Source organism: Alexandromys fortis, unplaced genomic scaffold (assembly GCF_014885135.2).
Source record: "Alexandromys fortis isolate MF-2015 unplaced genomic scaffold, M_Fortis_MF-2015_v1.1 scaffold_183, whole genome shotgun sequence".
Taxonomy (NCBI): Eukaryota; Metazoa; Chordata; class Mammalia; order Rodentia; family Cricetidae; genus Alexandromys; species Alexandromys fortis.
Genome location: NW_026068079.1, coordinates 2,936,204 through 2,953,738, shown reverse-complemented (window position 1 = coordinate 2,953,738; position 17,535 = coordinate 2,936,204). Strand labels below are relative to the sequence as shown.

Sequence of the window (17,535 nt, the reverse complement as noted above, 5' to 3'; positions counted from 1 at the left end):
CATCTGGAAGTGTGACTTCTCTCTCCCTAGCAGTTGTTTGGACCTCCTTGGAAAGCTGCAGGCAGGGTGTACCACACTCTCAGAACCACCTAGACCCCCAAATCCCCCCTCTACTACTTTACATAGCGGGAAATCTCCAGGAGACACAGGGTCAGACTTCACCTCTGTGCTGATCCCACAAGCAAGCTCCAGCCCAGCCTCGATTCTCCAGGGGAGGAAGGCAGGGGACACTCCAAGAAATCTCCAAGATCCCATCAAACCAAGGATGTGTGTGTGTTCACACTCTGTCCACTGTGTTCCCTACTGAGGCAAGGGGTCAGCCTTCCAAGCGACTTGGTCACTGAAGCCTTGAAGGAATTGAAGAGTTGCGCTGCCTGGGGTGAGCCCAGTGAGGAGCCACAGGTCCCAGAGGGAGGAGCCACAGGTCCCGGAGGGAGGGGCCACAGGTCCCGGAGGGAGGGGCCACAGGTCCCGGAGGGAGGGGCCACAGGTCCCGGAGGGAGGGGCCACAGGTCCCGGAGGGAGGGGGAGGCAGAATCTATTGGAAAGCAGGGAGAAAGCGGAAGTGGTAGAGCCTTAGCTAAGTGACTGCACCCCCAGACTGGGGGACCCAGTGTGGTAGTGTTCCAGTTCCAGCAAAGCTTCCTGTTTCCGAGTCATGTCTCCATGCCTTTGGACACAGGAACAGCTAACCATGAGCGCTCAGGAGCCAGCAGAGGGTCCGGAATGCAGAAGATCCCACGATCTTGGCATTTCTAGGGAATGGCGTGTAGCTGTGGTCAAGACTGAAGTTCAAGTCCCTCTGGAGACAGGTTAGCTCTAAGGTGAAGTCCCTGTCCCTCTGGCAAAGGTTAGCTCTAAGGTGGAGTCCCTGCCCCTCTGGCGAAGGTTAGCTCTAAGGTGGAGTTCCTGCCCCTCTGGCGAAGGTTAGCTCTAAGGAGGTATCCCGCCAGCTTCCAGGAAGAACAGGTTTCCAGATCACGATCACGTTTCATCATGGAGGAGAAGTCAAGGCAGGAACTGAGCAGCTGTTCCATCACATCCACAGTGAGGAACAGAGAGAACGGGGTCCGTGCTGCCAGCATGCTTGTAAATAGCTAGCTCTCTTCATTTTTACCCAGATCAGGGCTCAGTCCATGGAACAGTGCTGCCCGCATTCACGTGACTCTTCCTCGGTCAATTAATGATCAACACAATCCTGCCCACTGCTTCCATAAGCCTGCTGATCGAGATACTCCCCCGCTACAACTCTCTCTTCCCTAATGTTTTCAGGCTGTATCAAATTAACAGTTAAAACCAACCAGCAGAGGTGGGTCTCATCTGAAGGACACGGAGGAGGACCTTATTTCCCGCACAGGTTGACAGGCTGAGCCCTTGAGTGAGGAAAGAAAGGAGAGCTGGGAATGAGAATAGTCCTCTCCCTCCACCTACAGGGCTCTCTCCTGCCTTGGCCTGAGGAGAAGCTGCAATGATGAGGTCTACGGGGGCAATCCAGGGGCACCTGACTCAGGGCCTTGGCTTCTTTCTCATCGCTGAGACAATCTACCCACAAAGGAACCTAGAGAAGGCAAGGTCTGTTTTGGCTCACAGTCTGAGCACTTCCCTGAGCCTTGTGGCAGGGAAGGCAAGGCAGAGGGTTCTTAAGTCGGCTGGTCCTATTTTATCCACGGCCAGGAACCAGAAAACAGAGAACACTGGTTCTCAGCTTGCTTTTCCCTTTCTTTCCCATCTGAGACCTTGGTCCATGGGGAATGGTGCTGCTTACACTTAAGGTTGGGGCTTCCCATTTCAATTAACCCAACATAAAAGTCCCTCGCAGATATGCCAAGAGGCTTCTCTGAGTCTCAAGGCTGCGAAGCTGACAGCGTGACATCACAGCTAGACAAGGGCGTTTGGGTGCTGTGTTTGGTCACTGAAGATGAAAAAGTTAGGAGTGGGCCTAGTGACAGTCCACTTTCTCTCACAGCATCGAATCGGAATCCCTGGGCACACGCTGTCTGGAAGAAATATGTCTGCTGCTTTCCTTGCTCCCTGCCCCATGGAAAGGGATAATGCTGGAGATGGGGCAAGAGCATGGGCACTAACAGCTGAAACTTCTTGCCCGCTCCTGGCAAAGTGGGCTAGGTGGGAAGGATTAAGTAGGGGGCCAAATGAGGACATGGTCAGGAAAAGGTCAGAAGGCAAACTGGAAGCCTGGACTAGTGGAACACTGCCCACCACAGACAGAGGAGCAGGGAGCCAGCCCCATGGGCTGCTGGGGACCAAATCCCTGTCAGGTATGAATGTCCTCTTGTGCAAGGTCCTTGCCTGCCCTGAATCAGACTGTGAAGTTGAAGGGCCATGGAAATCTCAGCCTCTGAGGCATGGAATCATAGAAGCTCAGAGCCAGGTCCAGGTAGGGTTCCAGGAGCTCCAGGGCCTTCAGGTTCTGGCTTTGAAAGGTGTAAGAAGCCTAGCACTTGGAGCATAAAATTTTATGGCTTTGGTGATCTAGGAACCAGGGACTCAAACCTTGCACTTAAGCAACTCTTGCAGTAGTTCAAGTCTGATCAACTTCCTAGTGAAAGTATTCCTTTCTAGAAATTTCCAAAAACTAACAGTTTTCTTTAGATGGACAGCAATTATCACAAGAAAGACTGGCCCTAGTGGGTGGAGACAGAGCTCAGTGGTTAGACTGAAGCCCTGGCTAGAATCTCTAGCACTACAGAAAACCAGACATGGTGACGTAAGCTTTTAATTTCATCATTTGATAGGTGGAAGAAAGATAAATAAAAGCCCAAGACCATCCTCACTAGATAACAAGTTTGAGTCCAGTCTTGCTACAAACGAGTTTGTCTCAACAACAAACAGTTGCAGAACAATCGTGCTGGAGAGAAGGCTGGGTGACTAATAGCTTGTGTCGCTCTTGCAGATGACCTGGGTTGGTTCCCAATAAGCACATGTTGGTTCACAGTCATCTGTGACTCAAGTTGCAAGTGACCTGATGCCCTGTTCAGACCTCCATACATACATGCATGCAAAAACACTCATACAGATAAAATACATCTTTTTTTCAAAGACAAACAAAGGGCATAGGAGGGAAAGACGATGGTTTTGGGGATCTAGAACCACAAGCCCAACCTCATCCCTGCTGGTGATAATCACTGACATCCCTCCACTACTGCTTCTTTCTTTAAATCTTGAAATGGAGTTGTCTTCTTTCTGGAACGCCAAAAGCAGCTTTGGGAGTGATGCTGATGCTGTCAGGACTTCCTCTTCATATCCCTGATAAATAGGAGCAGATGGTGACCTTGCTGTCTCTCCCGCTCGGCCTGCCCCATAACCCTCAGCACCCTCCCTCATCTTCCCTTCCATGGCCTTAACCACCAAGGTCCCAGAAGGCAGCTAGCCGACCAGCAGAGGCTATGCCACAAGCCCAAAGTCAACGGTGGTGTCTAGTGTGGTCCTCCCTGTAATCCCACCACCGCCTGAGGCTGGCGGCAAGAGTGTCAGCCTATCATTTAGGGGTGGATATGGGATGGCCAGGCCAGCTCTAACCCTGGGGTCCCTGGAGGACAGGAGTGACCCAGGACTTGGAGGATCAAAGTCATCCTCTGTGCCCCCTTGGTGACCAGGAAGATAAAAATATTTACGAATGACTTTCCTTCCCCTGGGGACAGGCACACACAGAGCAAGGCTGTGTTTCGCCTCGTCGTGACTGCTCTCTCAGGATAGCAGGGCTGAGACAAACACAGGTTGTTTATAGGTCCACGAAGCCCCAGAGACTGGTGGTGGCAGACAGCTTCCCCTTTCTCTTAGGGACATGAGCCTCTGGAAGGGTGCCCAGAGGAACAAGGGTGGGTTTTTCTCCTCTGTTAGTTTAGTCCTTGGTGGCACTGAAGGCAGTTTTCTTCCCTGAGAGATGAAGAGAATGTGTTTTGGTGAATAACATGCTTCCCATAATTTGCCTTTTGAAAGTGCAAGGAAATTTGCGTATGTGGCTAAAACCACCAGAACAGAGAACCTTCTGGAAAAGCCCTGCCTTCATTTCCCCACTGCATCAGCCTGTGAGAAGGGACTCAATAAACACTTGTTGATGGAATGAATGGGACATAGAAATCGCCAGCCAGAGCTGGGAGGAAGGCCCCACAGATATTCCCTGGGTCAAACTGCTCAGATTTCAAACAGGGAAACTGAGGCCCAGAGAAGAGGAAAAGAGCACATAGTTACTGGTCCCACTATTGACCTCATGCCGACGAGGAGGAGGAAGATGGTATTGGGTGTGTGCCAATTTTCCAGGAGCTTTTTCTTCACCTGGGCTTTCTGAGAAATTGATGAGGTTGAAGGGGGAAGGTCAGAATTCTCTGTGGTGGGGACCATGGTGCAGCATGCCTGCCCAGCAAAGGTGCCCTTGTGAGCTCAGTGACTGACAGTGAGCTTTCCCCTGCCACACCACAGACTCCCTTACAACAAAGTCCCCCTCACTCTGGAAAGAGGGTCTTTTCTAAGCCTGAGTTTATTTTATCTATTTGTTTGGAATAAGATCGCATACAGCCTAGACTGTCTTCAAACTCTCTGGACCAGAGGATGACTTTGAACTTCTGATCCTTTGTCTTGACTTTCTAAGTGCTGAGAATACGTGTATGTACAATGCACAGCTTATGCAGTGCTAGGAATCAATCCACAGCTTCATGCATGCTAGACAGGCACTCCACCAACTCAACTGGGTCACTGATCAAACTTTATCACCGATGGTATCATCACTTGTTGCAGTGTTGAACACTTTAAACACAAGTTCTTGTTATGTGGGCCAGGGTTCCCTCCAACCTGCAGCAACTTTCCTGCCTTAGCTCCTCTAGTCTTGTAACCACACTTCTCTTAGCCTTTAAACCTGTTTATTTTGCATTTATATAAGGTATACACTGTGTGTGCGTGTATGCAGTACATACATAGGCATGTACAGGCATAAAGACCAGAATAGGATGTTGGGTACCTTCCTCTGTCACTCTCTGCTCATTGACTTGAGACAGACCTTTAATTTTCTATTTTGACTAAGTTGTTGGCAAGCTTTTGGTATCTGCCTGTGTCTATCCACCCACTCCCAATGCTGTGGTTACAGGTACATGCAGCCATACTGGCCTTTTATGTGTGTATTTAAGATTTGAACTCAGGTCCTTATGTTTACAAAGCAAACGCTCTTGCTCACTGAGCCATCTCTCCAGCTCCTGAGCCTGAGGTTAACATTGTTGGAAGTCGGGGAGCTTCAGCTTCCCTTCTGTAACTTGAGGCCGAACCTCAGGACTGGAGGAAAGTGACATTAAAGAATGCTTCTGAGTTCTCCTTGGAAGCTGTCAGGCAAGGAAGACCCAGTGCTGCTATTCTGATGTGTCCGTGGGTTCCAGCCACCAGGGAGGCAGCATTCGTGTCCAGCTGTGAGTCCAGCTGTGAGATAAAAAAAAGTCCCGGGGAAGATATGAGGTGCCCGGGCTTCTCATGGGCAGCTCCCCCACACTGCAGCCCCTTCCACTGACTTCTGCTTTCTAATTTGGTGTCACAAAGGGACCTGCCGGCCCAAGGAAATTCCTCTTCATCCTGGGACCAGAGAATGGGCAAAATATCCCAAACTCAGGCAGAGGCTTTGGGAGCAGGCTCTCTTTCCAGACCTGCCAACGACTCGCTATGCGGCTGCAGCGCATCAGAGACGGCTCCTTTTTCTGCAGGGCCCTGTCCAGAATGGGGACTGTCCACGTCTACTCTACACACACCGAGGCCGCCAGCCCTGTGTCTCTTATGACCAATGGACTTTACAGATACTTTCACTTTCTTTCTCTGATTTGAGGGCACTGTTTTAAATGCAGTTGGGAAAAGGTGAGTCCAAGGTGAGAAGAAACCATGGCATGTGCTCCAAGTTCACCTGTCCTCACTACTGGTGCCAGGCTAGGTCAGAGAAAGGACTCGGACACTCCCCTCCACGGTCACTCTGGTTTTGGCTGTGGTGGGAACCAGGATGGAAAGGGGGTACTTTTGGAAGTTCCTCAGGTGTGGACAGGGGTGGTTCAGCTCTAAGACTACAGCATCAGATGGGTCTGAATTAGGATTTTGGTGACTGCTGGGAAATATAGATAAGCTGGTCATCTCTGTTTCTCCTGCATTGGCACAAGCTGCCTGATACTGCTGCAGGGTGGGCACAAAGGGACACAAGAATCAATGTCTCTCAGTATGACCAGGGATTGTGCCGCATGGTCACATACTTAGTAAGCATTAGTCCGGACACACGAACAGGATTGGCCGTGCTTAAGCGGGGTTCTGTAGAGGGAGGGTAAAACCTCAATCCCTGGAGGAGGCATTGAGACGATAGCTTAGTATAAACATTATAGTGTGAGTGTCAAAGGCTGGTATAAACTTGGACTTCATTAATAGAAGCACAGACAACACAACAAGGAACTGAATGAAGTCTTGCTCAAGTGTGTTAGACACCACCTTAAACCCCTGAGCTCTGCTGTGGTCACTTGGCAGTTGCTGAAGTGAAGGATGATGGAAGTTAGGAAAGATGTGTCAGATGAGGAGGAGCTGGAGGGCATGAGGATGTTGGACCTGAAGAAAGGATGGCTTGATGGCTTTCCAGGTGGTTCCACCAAGGCGCCAGCCAGTCTTCTGTGACTTAGTTAGGGTTGTGGTTCTCCACAGTCACCCTGAAGGGGATTTGGTGTGTGATGCTGGAGACGTGGCTGCAGGGCTCTCTGTCCAGCAGGCTTCGTGGATGGAAGGTAGAGGGGTGGAGGCCTTGGAGTGCCTTGCCTAGGGATGGGGAATGAGGAGCTATGACCATGGGGTGCTAACTGTAGCGGGCCATAGGGGTTTGGTTATCTACTGACACAGCTGCCTGCAAATATTCAAGGGGGTGTCTGGGGAGGTCTTCAGTGAAGCTTGTATTTTCAAGTTCTTCAGGTCCCTTTGGGTTTTGTAATCTCATAATGACACGATAGTTGCAGACTCCGAGAAGTACAGCCTAGGCCCACCAAGTTCAAAGAGAGAGAGGACATGCCCCCTGATCTATGACCATTTGTCAAGTGAAGAAAACTTCAGGCGAATCTTTTTCTATAATTATTCTCATGTACCAGTGGCTGGACCCTAGCCACTCATGGGCCAGAAGAAGAGTACCGTGACAGAGGGAGAGAAAGTCTTTATCTGCATTGATGAACCCTGGGAGTTTGGGAGGGACGCAGTCTCCTTAAAGCATGAGCATTTAGGGATGATGTAGACAAAGTCTGAATTCTGCTAGCTCTATGAAGTCATGCCTGCCTCTTCTAGATGGCAGTCACCACCTCTACCTCTGTCCAGCTTCCCTGTTTCCCTGCCTTCCTGTCTCACTCCTATTCACCTCTGCCTTCCTTCAATGCCTACATTCGCCGAGCAACGAAGGGAGAAAAGGCACAGAGCCCATTAGAGGAGAGTGAGGCGGGCACACACCGAGTGTTCAGAGGTGGCTCAGTACTACAGGATGGGGCCTGGTAAGGCATGCCTGGGAGACTGTAGCTCATAAAGTTAACCTAGCACAGTCTAGCCTGGGCAGAAGCAGCTCATCCCAGCTACACGGCTATGAAATGTCACACTTGGAGCCTGTGTGGGATAGCCAAAGCACTGAGCCAGCCAGAGCACCCAGAATGCTCAAAGTGTGGTGTCCCCAAGGCTGTCATCTGGTATGGAAGGACACTAACTCAGATTGCCTTCTACATCTGGAGTCAAATATGGACAGCCCTGTTTCTCAGCCTAGCCGCACGAGATCACACTGTCTCTGATCCTGCTTCTCTGTCTGTAAAGCAAGGACACTGAGATGGAACAGGCAGCCTGGGGCCCTCACCTGGGGCATACTGGTCCCAGCCTCGGGAGCAGAACCAGGGCACAGAGAGGACTGCAGTGCTCACACACTGGGACTGTGTGCTGAGGAAAAGTTGTCATGCTAGACAGCAGCCAGGACTTGCTGGGGTCAGGACCCCCTTCCCCTGCCCAGCTGAATGATTGTCCCTGGAGTCTTTGCAGCTGGAGGCCATGTCCTCAGAGACCAGCAGGCAAGATGACAGCCACATTCCAGGGATAGAGGACTTGGCTAATTCTGCCTGAAGGAGCGTGGGGACAGTACTGCAGACCTAGAGTTCAGCTCTTGCTGAAATATCATCCTAGCTATGGGGGAAGTCAAGAGTGAGGCCAGAACAAGGCTTGTGGCCTACTTGCTTATGAAGGAATTCTAGAGCCGCACTGGACGGCCACTCAGCCTTCTCCCAGCTGCTTTGCCTGCAGGGCTACTTCCCAAGTCCTCCAAGGTCCTGCTTAGCTACAACTCTTCAGGGAGTTTGAAAACCAGGCCTCTCTGAGGACAGGACAGCCCTCTATGTCCCATCCTCCCTGGTTGCTGAAACTCTAAGCCTGATGACATAACATGGCACCCTGTGTTTATCATAGAAGAGGTTGCATTCGTGCTCTGGCCGTCGGTACACATTTGCTGATCCTAAAGCTGGCTCTGCCAGCCTCCCACATGGGACAGGAGCAGGTAACAGGGCGGTTATCTTGCTTTTCTTTCCATCCTTTCTTCCTAACATTTATTATATTTTCATTTTTGTGTGTCCATATGCAGAGGTCTGAAGGTAAGTGGGTGGGGTTGGTTCTCTCCTTCCCTTATGTGGGTCCCAGGAATTGAACTCAGGGCCTCAGCCTTGGCCACAGGCACATTTACCCGCTGAGCCATCTGAAAGCTGTCTTCTTGACCTTCCCTCTCTCCCTCAATTCGTTCTTTTATCTCATTGTAATGACCAAAAAGTCTGACTGGAGTAACTTATAAAAGAATGTTATGGATTAGTCTTTTGCTGTAGCCTTTCAGTAAACACAGTGATCAGAAAAAAAGGCCAGAATGGATGGGAGGGCACAAGACAAGGGCAGGAAAGCAGGGCAGGGTAGGGTGAAATACATTTTGGCTTACAGTTTGGAGGCACACAGTCCATCATGGTGCAAAAGGTGTGGTGTCAAACTTGGCCCAGGGCCACAAGCTCTGGTTTCATCACTAGGCAGTCAGAGAGCAGTGAGCTCTCTTCAGAACTGGGACCTGGCTACAACCCTCAAAGCTGGACCCCAGAGAGACTCACTTTCTCCATCTATGTGCTACCTCCTAAAGGTTTTCTTATCATGTCCCCGAATACCTATTATGGACCAAGTGCCCGAAGGAGCCTGTGGGAGACATTCAGACCATAGCTGCTGAGTATTTGTGGAGCACTTCCTAGGCCCCAGGCATCGAGTTTTCATCAAAGGGAGGCAGTATAACCCCCCCAGCAGGGATTCAGCTGGGACACCCCCCCCCCGTGCTCAGTGACCAGTGACCAGTTCAGAACCTGGCACACAGCCATTTACCTATTGGCTGAGCGCCCCAGAACAAATGACTTTATCAGACCTGAATTGTGTATCCATCCCCATACTACTGACTGAATGGGGTCCAGATAAGCAGGCAAGAACTGTTGGTGTGTCCCATGGTACACGGGGTTAGGAGGACTGGGAGCTAATGTAAGGACCCTGCTTTTCCCCTTAATTCAACATGGTGAGAGTAAGGGGGCCCTGTTTTTTGTCTTCTCCTTGTTGGCCTCCTTTCTCAAGTCAAGAGCACCCCAAGAATAAGAGGCATGTTTGGTGCACTGTGGGTCCTTTAGAAAAAGTTTGGCCCATAATCTAATGTGGTAGAGGCATGAATGGTTCATAGTCTCACCTCTGTGGTTTGTCCATAGGCATTTAGTGAGTATGCTCACAATGGATACCATCAAGACCCATAGTTTCCTTCAAGCCCAGTGAGCCTCAGAGGGCCATAGATCTAGTACTTGAGAGTCCTTCATCTTCTGCCTTATTCCTGACATGCCTATACAGGCTTACCAGTCAGCTCACCCATTTCCAGGCTTGTGACCTCAGAGAGACGCCACCCGAGGGCTGACTGTGGGCTTTGTCTGCTCCGTAGTTTATCCCTGGCCACTGCTGTGTGGCAGGAAGAATGGCTGTGGGGCAGTGGGAAGGACAATGTACACCTTTGTCCCTTCTCTGCCGCCTTTGTACGTTGTCCTGCTCTCTTCCTTCCAGATGACCGTGACTCCCAGAAGCCTCCCGGTCTCGCGCCTTCCTTATCACCTTTTGCTGAACTGAACGAATTTGGCAGCAGCCCTCCCTACCCAAGCGCAGAAGATTCTTGGAGTGACTGAGTTCCATCACCTACAGTCTGGTTGGGGAGGATGAAGCATGGATGAACACATTTCAACCCTGTTCAGCTTCTGACAGTTCCCCATGTGTTTTAGGGACTGTCTGGTCCTTGACACCAATGTTGCTTTTAAAAACCATGGGAGGTGCCAGGCGGTGGTGGTGCATGCCTTTAATCCCAGCACTGGTAAGGCAAAAAACTCTGTCTGGGGAGAAAAAAAAACAAGAAAAGAAAAAAAAAAAAAAGAAAAAGAAAGAACATGGGGCAGATTTGGAAAGGGTTTTGTGCCACCACTGGCTGGCTGTTTACTTTTGAGGAAGTGCACCTGTGCCCTCACAACGGGGAGACCTGAAGACTTTCTTTCCCTTGCTTGCCACACCCACCCTTCCGGACCTTTATGCAGCCCACCTAGTCCTATGATTTTGCCATGGGAGACACCCTTCTCCACAGCTGTAGTGTACTTAACATCGTTCAGGATCTTAAAGCCGCCTCCTCCTAGGTGAGTTCCTGGGTTCCTAGCCATCCTCTAAGTCAGTCAGCCTGACAGTGCAATTGATCCCGTGTGTCCCTCCTTGAAAGTCCCTGTCAAGGCCTTTGCGTATTATGTCTGTTGTCTTTGCGCCATGGTGGGAGTACCTGAGTAAGTGGTTCGTTGGGACTTCTGTCTAGTTACAATTTATCTATATTCAGAGCCGTGACCTTAGCTCTTAACAGGAGCCCACTTCCCCTAGGGCAGAGGTTTGCATTTTGCACACTGCATACTGCAGGGGCCTTCTTGTGTTGGCCATGGTTGAAGTGCCGGTCATGTCCCAGACTCCAGGCTGGCTGTGGGAACACGGAGGCAACTGGGCAGTGACCGCATGACTGGGTGGAAGTGGAGCGGCTACGTTTGAACAGAGGTTTCAATAGCCACGAGGAAGAGAGAGGCCTGGGTAGCAGCGACACAGGTTTTGAAGTGGCAAAGCTTGCCATGGGGGCAGGAGGGCTGGGGGTGTCTCAGGGCAGGAGATGAAGTGGAGGAGGCTAACAAGGGTCTGTTGGGAGGAGGAAGGGCTGTGGATTGCATCACCATTCAGAAGGGCAGAGGACAAGAGCCTGGTACCGAGTGCAGTGGCCCCTGCACCACTTACCAGCTTAGTCAACCTTCTTTTCAATGTAGGTAATAGAACATCTCCCCATAACGCAGTGGCTCTCGGCCAGGATAGAGTGTGGGCTAGTAAAGATGCAAAATGTTACCGGTTGCCAAATCCCTCAGTAATGGAGATAAATATCGGAGTGTCAATCTCGCTAAGTAGTTGAGATACCTAACACTTAAATTCAATACTTTAAAAAGTCTCTGAGGAAAAAGAAAAGAAAAGAAAAAAAGAAGAAAAAAGCACCATGAACAAAATACCAAAAAATGTAAATAAAGACAGGATGTGCCTGGCACAGAGTATGCAGCTCAGAAACACACGGGGGCAGTGATTGGACAGGGAGTGCTTTACCTCCGAAACTGAGGTTCGGAAAACTCAAGGAAGCCCCGAGGCCCTTCCTCTAGAAGAAAGCACAATTTGTGCAGCCTGGAGGTGCTCTAGCAAAGGAAGGTGTAGCACTCTGAAAAGACACGGGGGTGTGCGGGCCCCCGGAGGCCGTGGGCGCTCTGCCCCCTGCAGGATGCCGTGCACAGCTCGGTGGCGCCTCCCCCCCCCCCCCCACACACACACTTGGGACTTTTCCTAAAGTTTGCTGAAACCAGACACCTTGCTTGACCGTGCCTGCGTGCAGCCTGCGGTTTAAAAGGCTGCCTTCAGCGCCCCTTCCCCGCCCCCAGCGGAGACTTCAAAAGGGCCGGCGCCTGCTGCGCAGCGCCGCGGCATCTATGAGCCACCCCCGAACCCGGAGCTTGCGCCGGAGCCTGAACACGCGGAGTGGCCACGGGTGCAGCGCAGGGGGACCGGGCCGGTGGCGCAGGCCCGCGTTCCCATGTCCCGTCCGGCGCCGCTGCGCCCCTCGCGCCTTTAGGGAAGGGGACTGCCACCCCGCCCCCGTGCCCGGGGCTGCGGGGACCCATGACTACAGATGCCGTTAGGCACTCGAAGAACCGACCGGCCAGCGTCACACTTAGGGATTCAGTAAGTGCCCGGGGACTCCTGGAACGCTGGGCATTCAGAGTGCGCAAAGGTGCATGCTTGTGCCAGGGTGGGCGCAAGTCTTGTGTGCACGCCCCGTGGTTGCTGTTTGCAGAGGATTGCGTGCAAGGGGGAGTGTGTACTCGGGGACGTGCATGGACTGTGTGAACATGGGAGCGTGTTCCTTGTGCATGTACTTTTGTGCAATATGAGTACTCGCGTGGCTGCCTCTGCGAGCTTAGAGTCTGAGCAGAATCCAGACATCTGAGAGAGGTTCGCGGGAGCTCAGATAATTGCGTGGCTGTGTCTGCATGAGAATGAGTGTGAGTGTTTGGAGTGTGCCTGTGGGAGGGAGTGTGTGCGCACGCTCGCCAGTCAGTATGAATCGCTTTATAGAGGCTAGAAGCCTCAGGACTAAGTTGTAAGTTGTGGTTGTGAGTTTGAGAATCTGCTTGGGTGTCCGAGTGTGTCTCGTGGAATACCGGGGCGTCTCTGGTAGGCTGTAGGAGTGAAGGCGCAGGAAGGCATCCACGCGCTCACCCGCAGCGTTCTTCCTGGAGCTCTGAATCTAGGGTGCGACCTTTCTGCTAATAGTTGAGAGTTAAGGTAGACGCCAGTTGTGGAAATGTAGATGCCAAGTCAAAGTCCCAGTTGTGTTCCTGGAACTCTGGGATCCTTTTAAGAATAGTTGTTCTTTGTCCCCCACCAACCGGCAGTGAGGACCCTTAGTGTCATAAATTTTAGTTCCCAACCTTATTTGTGATGGATCTCTGAACAACCTGGAGCAGCCCCCTTTTCACGTGTTTGTTTTGAGATCTTTCCTAAAAGGAGCAGGGAGCATGTCCCCTTCGGATGTATGGATGGTCGCGCTAGGCGACCGAGGCTGCATCCCTTGCTGTGTCCGGCAGGGGGCAGCAGGTGGCAGCAGAGGGCGGCCGGGAGCGGGGAGGAGAAGAAGGTGGAGAGCTGCGGCGGACCGAGACTTTAAATCGCCTTCGTTTCCCCCAAATCCTTCCTTTTCCTCTCCTCCCCCAGGCCGGCGGGGAGGCAGCTTCCACCGCCCTCCGCGTGCGCTCGCCCGGCCTTGCTCTGCCTCTAGGGACCGCTAGCGGCCCACCTCCAAAGTTTGATTCTCTCTCGCTCTCGCTCTCGCTCTCTCACTTTCTGCCTTTTCTTGCTTCTTCCTTTTCGGTGTAAGCAGAAAAAGAGCGAGGCAGGGGCGAGCGCGGCTCCGGGACTCCTGGGATCATGGGCCTGGCACGGGCGCCCGCGGAGCTGAGGCCGTGCTGCTTGCCTGCTCCGGCGCCTCTGGGCGCAGGGCTGCGCTGGGGGTGCGCGGGCAGCGCGCTCTGAGCCGGCCTGGAGCGGCGCGGCGGGGGGCTGGCGGCCCCATGGGGCGCGCCCACACTTGCCCCCCGGGCTCGGGAGTATGAAGTAGGGGCCTGCCATGGGCACGGGATCGGCACGGGGGGCCCGAGGCACAGCGGCGGCAGGACACTGGGGGTGAGTACTATCCCAGGGATGCCCCTGACCCAGCTTCCTGCGCCTCGGATGAGCACGAGAATCTGGGATTCCCCTCCACGCCAGACGCTCGCGCTCGCAGAGAAACGTCAGCTTCCTGTAGCTTCCTGCAGGAAGGCCAAGGGTTAACAGGGGCTGCGCCCCCAGATCGATCTACGCAGTGCCTTTAGGGCCAGAGCCAGCAAAAGAGGGTCTGTGCAGAGCCAGACTGGCGATCCGAAGAAGGCTAGTGGCGGAATTCAGAGTGGCGGGCCGGACAGGGGATGGGGCAGAAGGAGAGAGTCTCGGTGTCTGCCGGTCTCGAGCTTCCACGCCTCCGGTTCCACTGCCCCGTGAGTAAGTTTGTAGGTCTCCAGGTCCGGGCGTTTGCTCTTTGCTCATTCTTTGTGGTTCTGCACGCCCCTGCTTTCCTAACCTCTCTGCCTGTGAATGTGTCTGCCTGGGTCTGAGTGCCTCAGACTTTCCCAGTTTCTCTCGAGAAGCCTGCAGTTCCTGTCCCTCTCCCGAGTAAGTGAGGAGTGAGAGCCAGCTTGTGAGAGCGGAAAGGCCCTGGGAGATCACCAAGTCCAACCTCCTTGTACAGATTGGGGAACCGCGGCCAGAGAGGGGCTGGGAATCTCCAGGGCGGGGCCGCATACAGCTGGCACCCCGCGGCTGGGATTCCCAGCTTGTGCTGAAGTTGTAAGAGAGTGAGGGATCCGGTCACTGCGTGTGGGTGTGTGTGGAAGAACGCGGTCCAGAGAGGCCCTGTGGACTGCAGCGCAGGCACAGGGCTTGTCCTTTCATCCTGCAGGACTCTAGGGCTCCCAGGAGAGCCTGGCTGGGGTTGTAGCACCGCCCACCCGCTCAAGAAACACCCCTCTGAGTGAAGCAGGAGGATGAGGCCACCCTTCTCTTCATGCCTTGGAAAAAGCTGGCTGTTTGAGATTCCCTCACTCTCCCACCACACACAGCGCACCATGACTCATTTTCTCCGGGAGACCCTGTGCCAGGGCAGATGCCAGCGGTTGGACAGTGTGGTGGTGCCAGGGAGCACCCACTTCCACAATGAGGCTTCAGCAATCCTTCCAGCTTTGCGACCCCCTGCTCGGCTCCTTGCTTCTGCACTGGGAAGTCGTCCCTCCTGTTCATTCACCCTGCTGCTCAGTAGGCATCGGCCTCTGGGATCTTCCTTGAGGAGGCCTATCCTTCATACCTTCCCGTGTCTCTGCTTGCATCCAGCACACGCCCCTGACTCCTTGTTGGCAGTTTCTTCCTCTGATCTCAGTGCCTAGAATCTTCCAGACGTCCCCATGGCCTGCCCTGGTCTGGCATGCAGAGGATCCTGTTCACTGGCAGTCATGAATGGCAAGGAAACAGTCCTGGGCTCACTTAATGGAAAGTAGGCTTTGGGGTAGAACATAGGAACCTAGCAACAAGCAGTTTGAGTTCGAGTTCTGTATGCTATGCTGTAACCTGGCCTCCTACCTCTATGCTCCCCATTTCCACATCCACAAGGTGGCAAGGTTTTGTGAGAGTTAAAGAAGTTTGCTCAGAAAGGGCCCTGGACCTGGCCTGGCATAGAGTAAGCGCTCAGAAAGCCACAGCTGTTATTTGTATCTGTGCTCACTACTTTGTGAATGCGTGTGTGAGTCAATGGGAAAGTTCTGGATGTATCCTGTCCAGACAGATGACTCTGTGTGTATGTGTGTCTATGTGTGTGTGCATGTATGTGTGTATGTGTGTGTGCATGTGTGTATATGTGTGTATGTGTGTGTGTGTATGTGTGTGCGTGGGTGTGTATGTGTGTGCGTGTGTGTATGTGTGTGCGTGTATGTGTGTATGTGTGTGAATATGTATATGTGTGTAGTGTGAATGTGTGCGTATGTGTGTGTATGTGTGTGCATATGTGTATGTGGGTGTGTGTGCGTATGTGTATGTGGGTGTGTGTGCGTATGTGTATGTGTGTATGTGTGTGTATGTGGTAGGTGTGTATGTGTGCATGTGTGTAGTGTGTATGTGTGCATATGTCTGTGCACATATGTGTGTATATGTTTGTGTATATGTGTGTATGTGGTATGTGTCTGTGTGTGTATTTGTGTGTGCATGTGTGTGTATGTGGTGGATGTGTATGTGTGCATGTGTGTAGTGTGTATGTGTGCATATGTCTGTGCGCATATGGGTGTATATGTGTGTATGTGGTATGTGTCTGTGTGTATATTTGTGTGTGTGTAGTGTGTGTATGTGTGTGTGTTGTGTTTTCATGGAAAAGGACTTCGGGTGTGGCTGTCTTGGGCACGTAGGGTCTGATAAGGCCACAGAAGCAGGTGAGACAGGGACAGACTAATGTCCTTCCCAGCCAGCCCTGGCACTGCTCAGTCCATGGTAGAACAGCTGGATGAAGCATCCACAGGACTGCCTGTCTTAAGGGTTCCTATGCCCTCTGGGCTTGAGGACCTCGGAGCTCTGTGAATGTTGAAGCTGGGAGGGACTTCTGAGTCATCAGTGTTTCCAGGATACAGGTATGGAGGGAAAGCCATCCAAACAGAAGGCAGCTTCTGGCCAGTCTCTGATCAGGAATGGCCTTGTGTGGTGAACTAGTTGCCTGGCCTCTTGCAGAGGACAGGAGCCGCTGGCTACTCCCTGGAGGGTTGCATGTTCAGGCTGTGTGTCCGCTGCTCCATCCTTTGTAGCTGGTATCTTTCTGGGAGTGGACCTCATGCATTGATCGTCTGTATACCAGGGAACTCCTCTGTGTCCAAACCAAGGCCCGGGGAGCTGTAATGAAAACAGAAGTCAGGGAGAACAAAGCCATGAGCCAGCGCAGCCACCAGCGTTATTAACAGTAGCCTAAACAGCTCTGGAACGGTAGCCACACTCCAGGCCTCCTCCCTTCCGCAGCCAACTTTCCAGGCTGGAGCTTACTCACATAGATGTCTCCGGGGCTCCAGGCTGCTTCTTTGTTCCCACTGAGATCTCTAAAAGATCCCACTTTCTCCTCTAGGGAAAACAAGTAAGACATGGGTCCATTAGAGGGAGGGTTGACTGGCTGGCTGTCTTTGGGCAAGTCCCCTCTCTAAGCTCTTGTTGTCCATCTCTTCAGAATGATGATGAGGGACAGACTCTGGTCCCTAGAGATCGTCAAGACTCTGTTCTCAGTGGGATGTGATGAAGTTTAAGCCTCCAATGTGCACAAAAACCCAACCCAAAGGCAAGCTGCATTTTTGATAGTCTTCTGCAGCTTTGCCTTAGGCAGCTGAGTAGCAGAAGAAGCCTCAACTTATCTCCTATATCATCATTGAGAACTTAATATAGTGCCCTCTAATCTACACTCTAGAGTGTCCATACTACAGCCAGAGATGACCTCGGAGGACACATGTAGGTCTTGTGCCTTCTCTCACTCACCTGGTGTCCCAGCATCTAAGACGGTTGTATGTGATACAGCATTGGTAGACTTAAGGAGTGAGGAGAGGTGCCAGGGGTTGTTCCCTCAGTTTCTTGTCCACAGGACTTGTGGGAGCTTTTGGGATCCAGGCATGCTGGGGAAGCCATCTAAGCTTGGATGAAAAGGTTGGCTTTGCCCCAGACTGCCTGGCTACTGTTTTTCTAGAGTGCTTCTCCGAATGGCGGTGTATTTGGGGTGCCTTTGTAGGGAAGCACCTGCCCCATCTGGGGTGCAGGCTTCTCTGTCCAATAAAACTAAGTAGCCTGTTCCCAGTTTTC

The 17,535-nt window shown here is 52.3% G+C and overlaps 1 protein-coding gene across 10 annotated transcripts in view; it reads left to right on the top strand.

Moving 5' to 3' along the window:
- Positions 1 to 12,049: 12,049 nt before the first annotated feature.
- Col27a1 (collagen type XXVII alpha 1 chain) overlaps positions 12,050 to 17,535 on the top strand; it is a 117,002-nt gene continuing 111,516 nt past the window's right edge. For 3 of the 10 annotated variants that reach the window (XM_050121804.1, XM_050121803.1, XM_050121802.1), the window contains exon 1: positions 13,266 to 13,815. In XM_050121804.1, the coding sequence (XP_049977761.1) occupies positions 13,760 to 13,815 (56 nt within the window). In that variant the 5' untranslated portion in view covers positions 13,266 to 13,759. Of the gene's footprint in view, positions 12,316 to 13,264; positions 13,816 to 17,535 lie in introns of those variants that run through there. The other 7 variants (XR_007588666.1, XM_050121805.1, XM_050121801.1 and 4 more) reach the window with 4 other exon arrangements.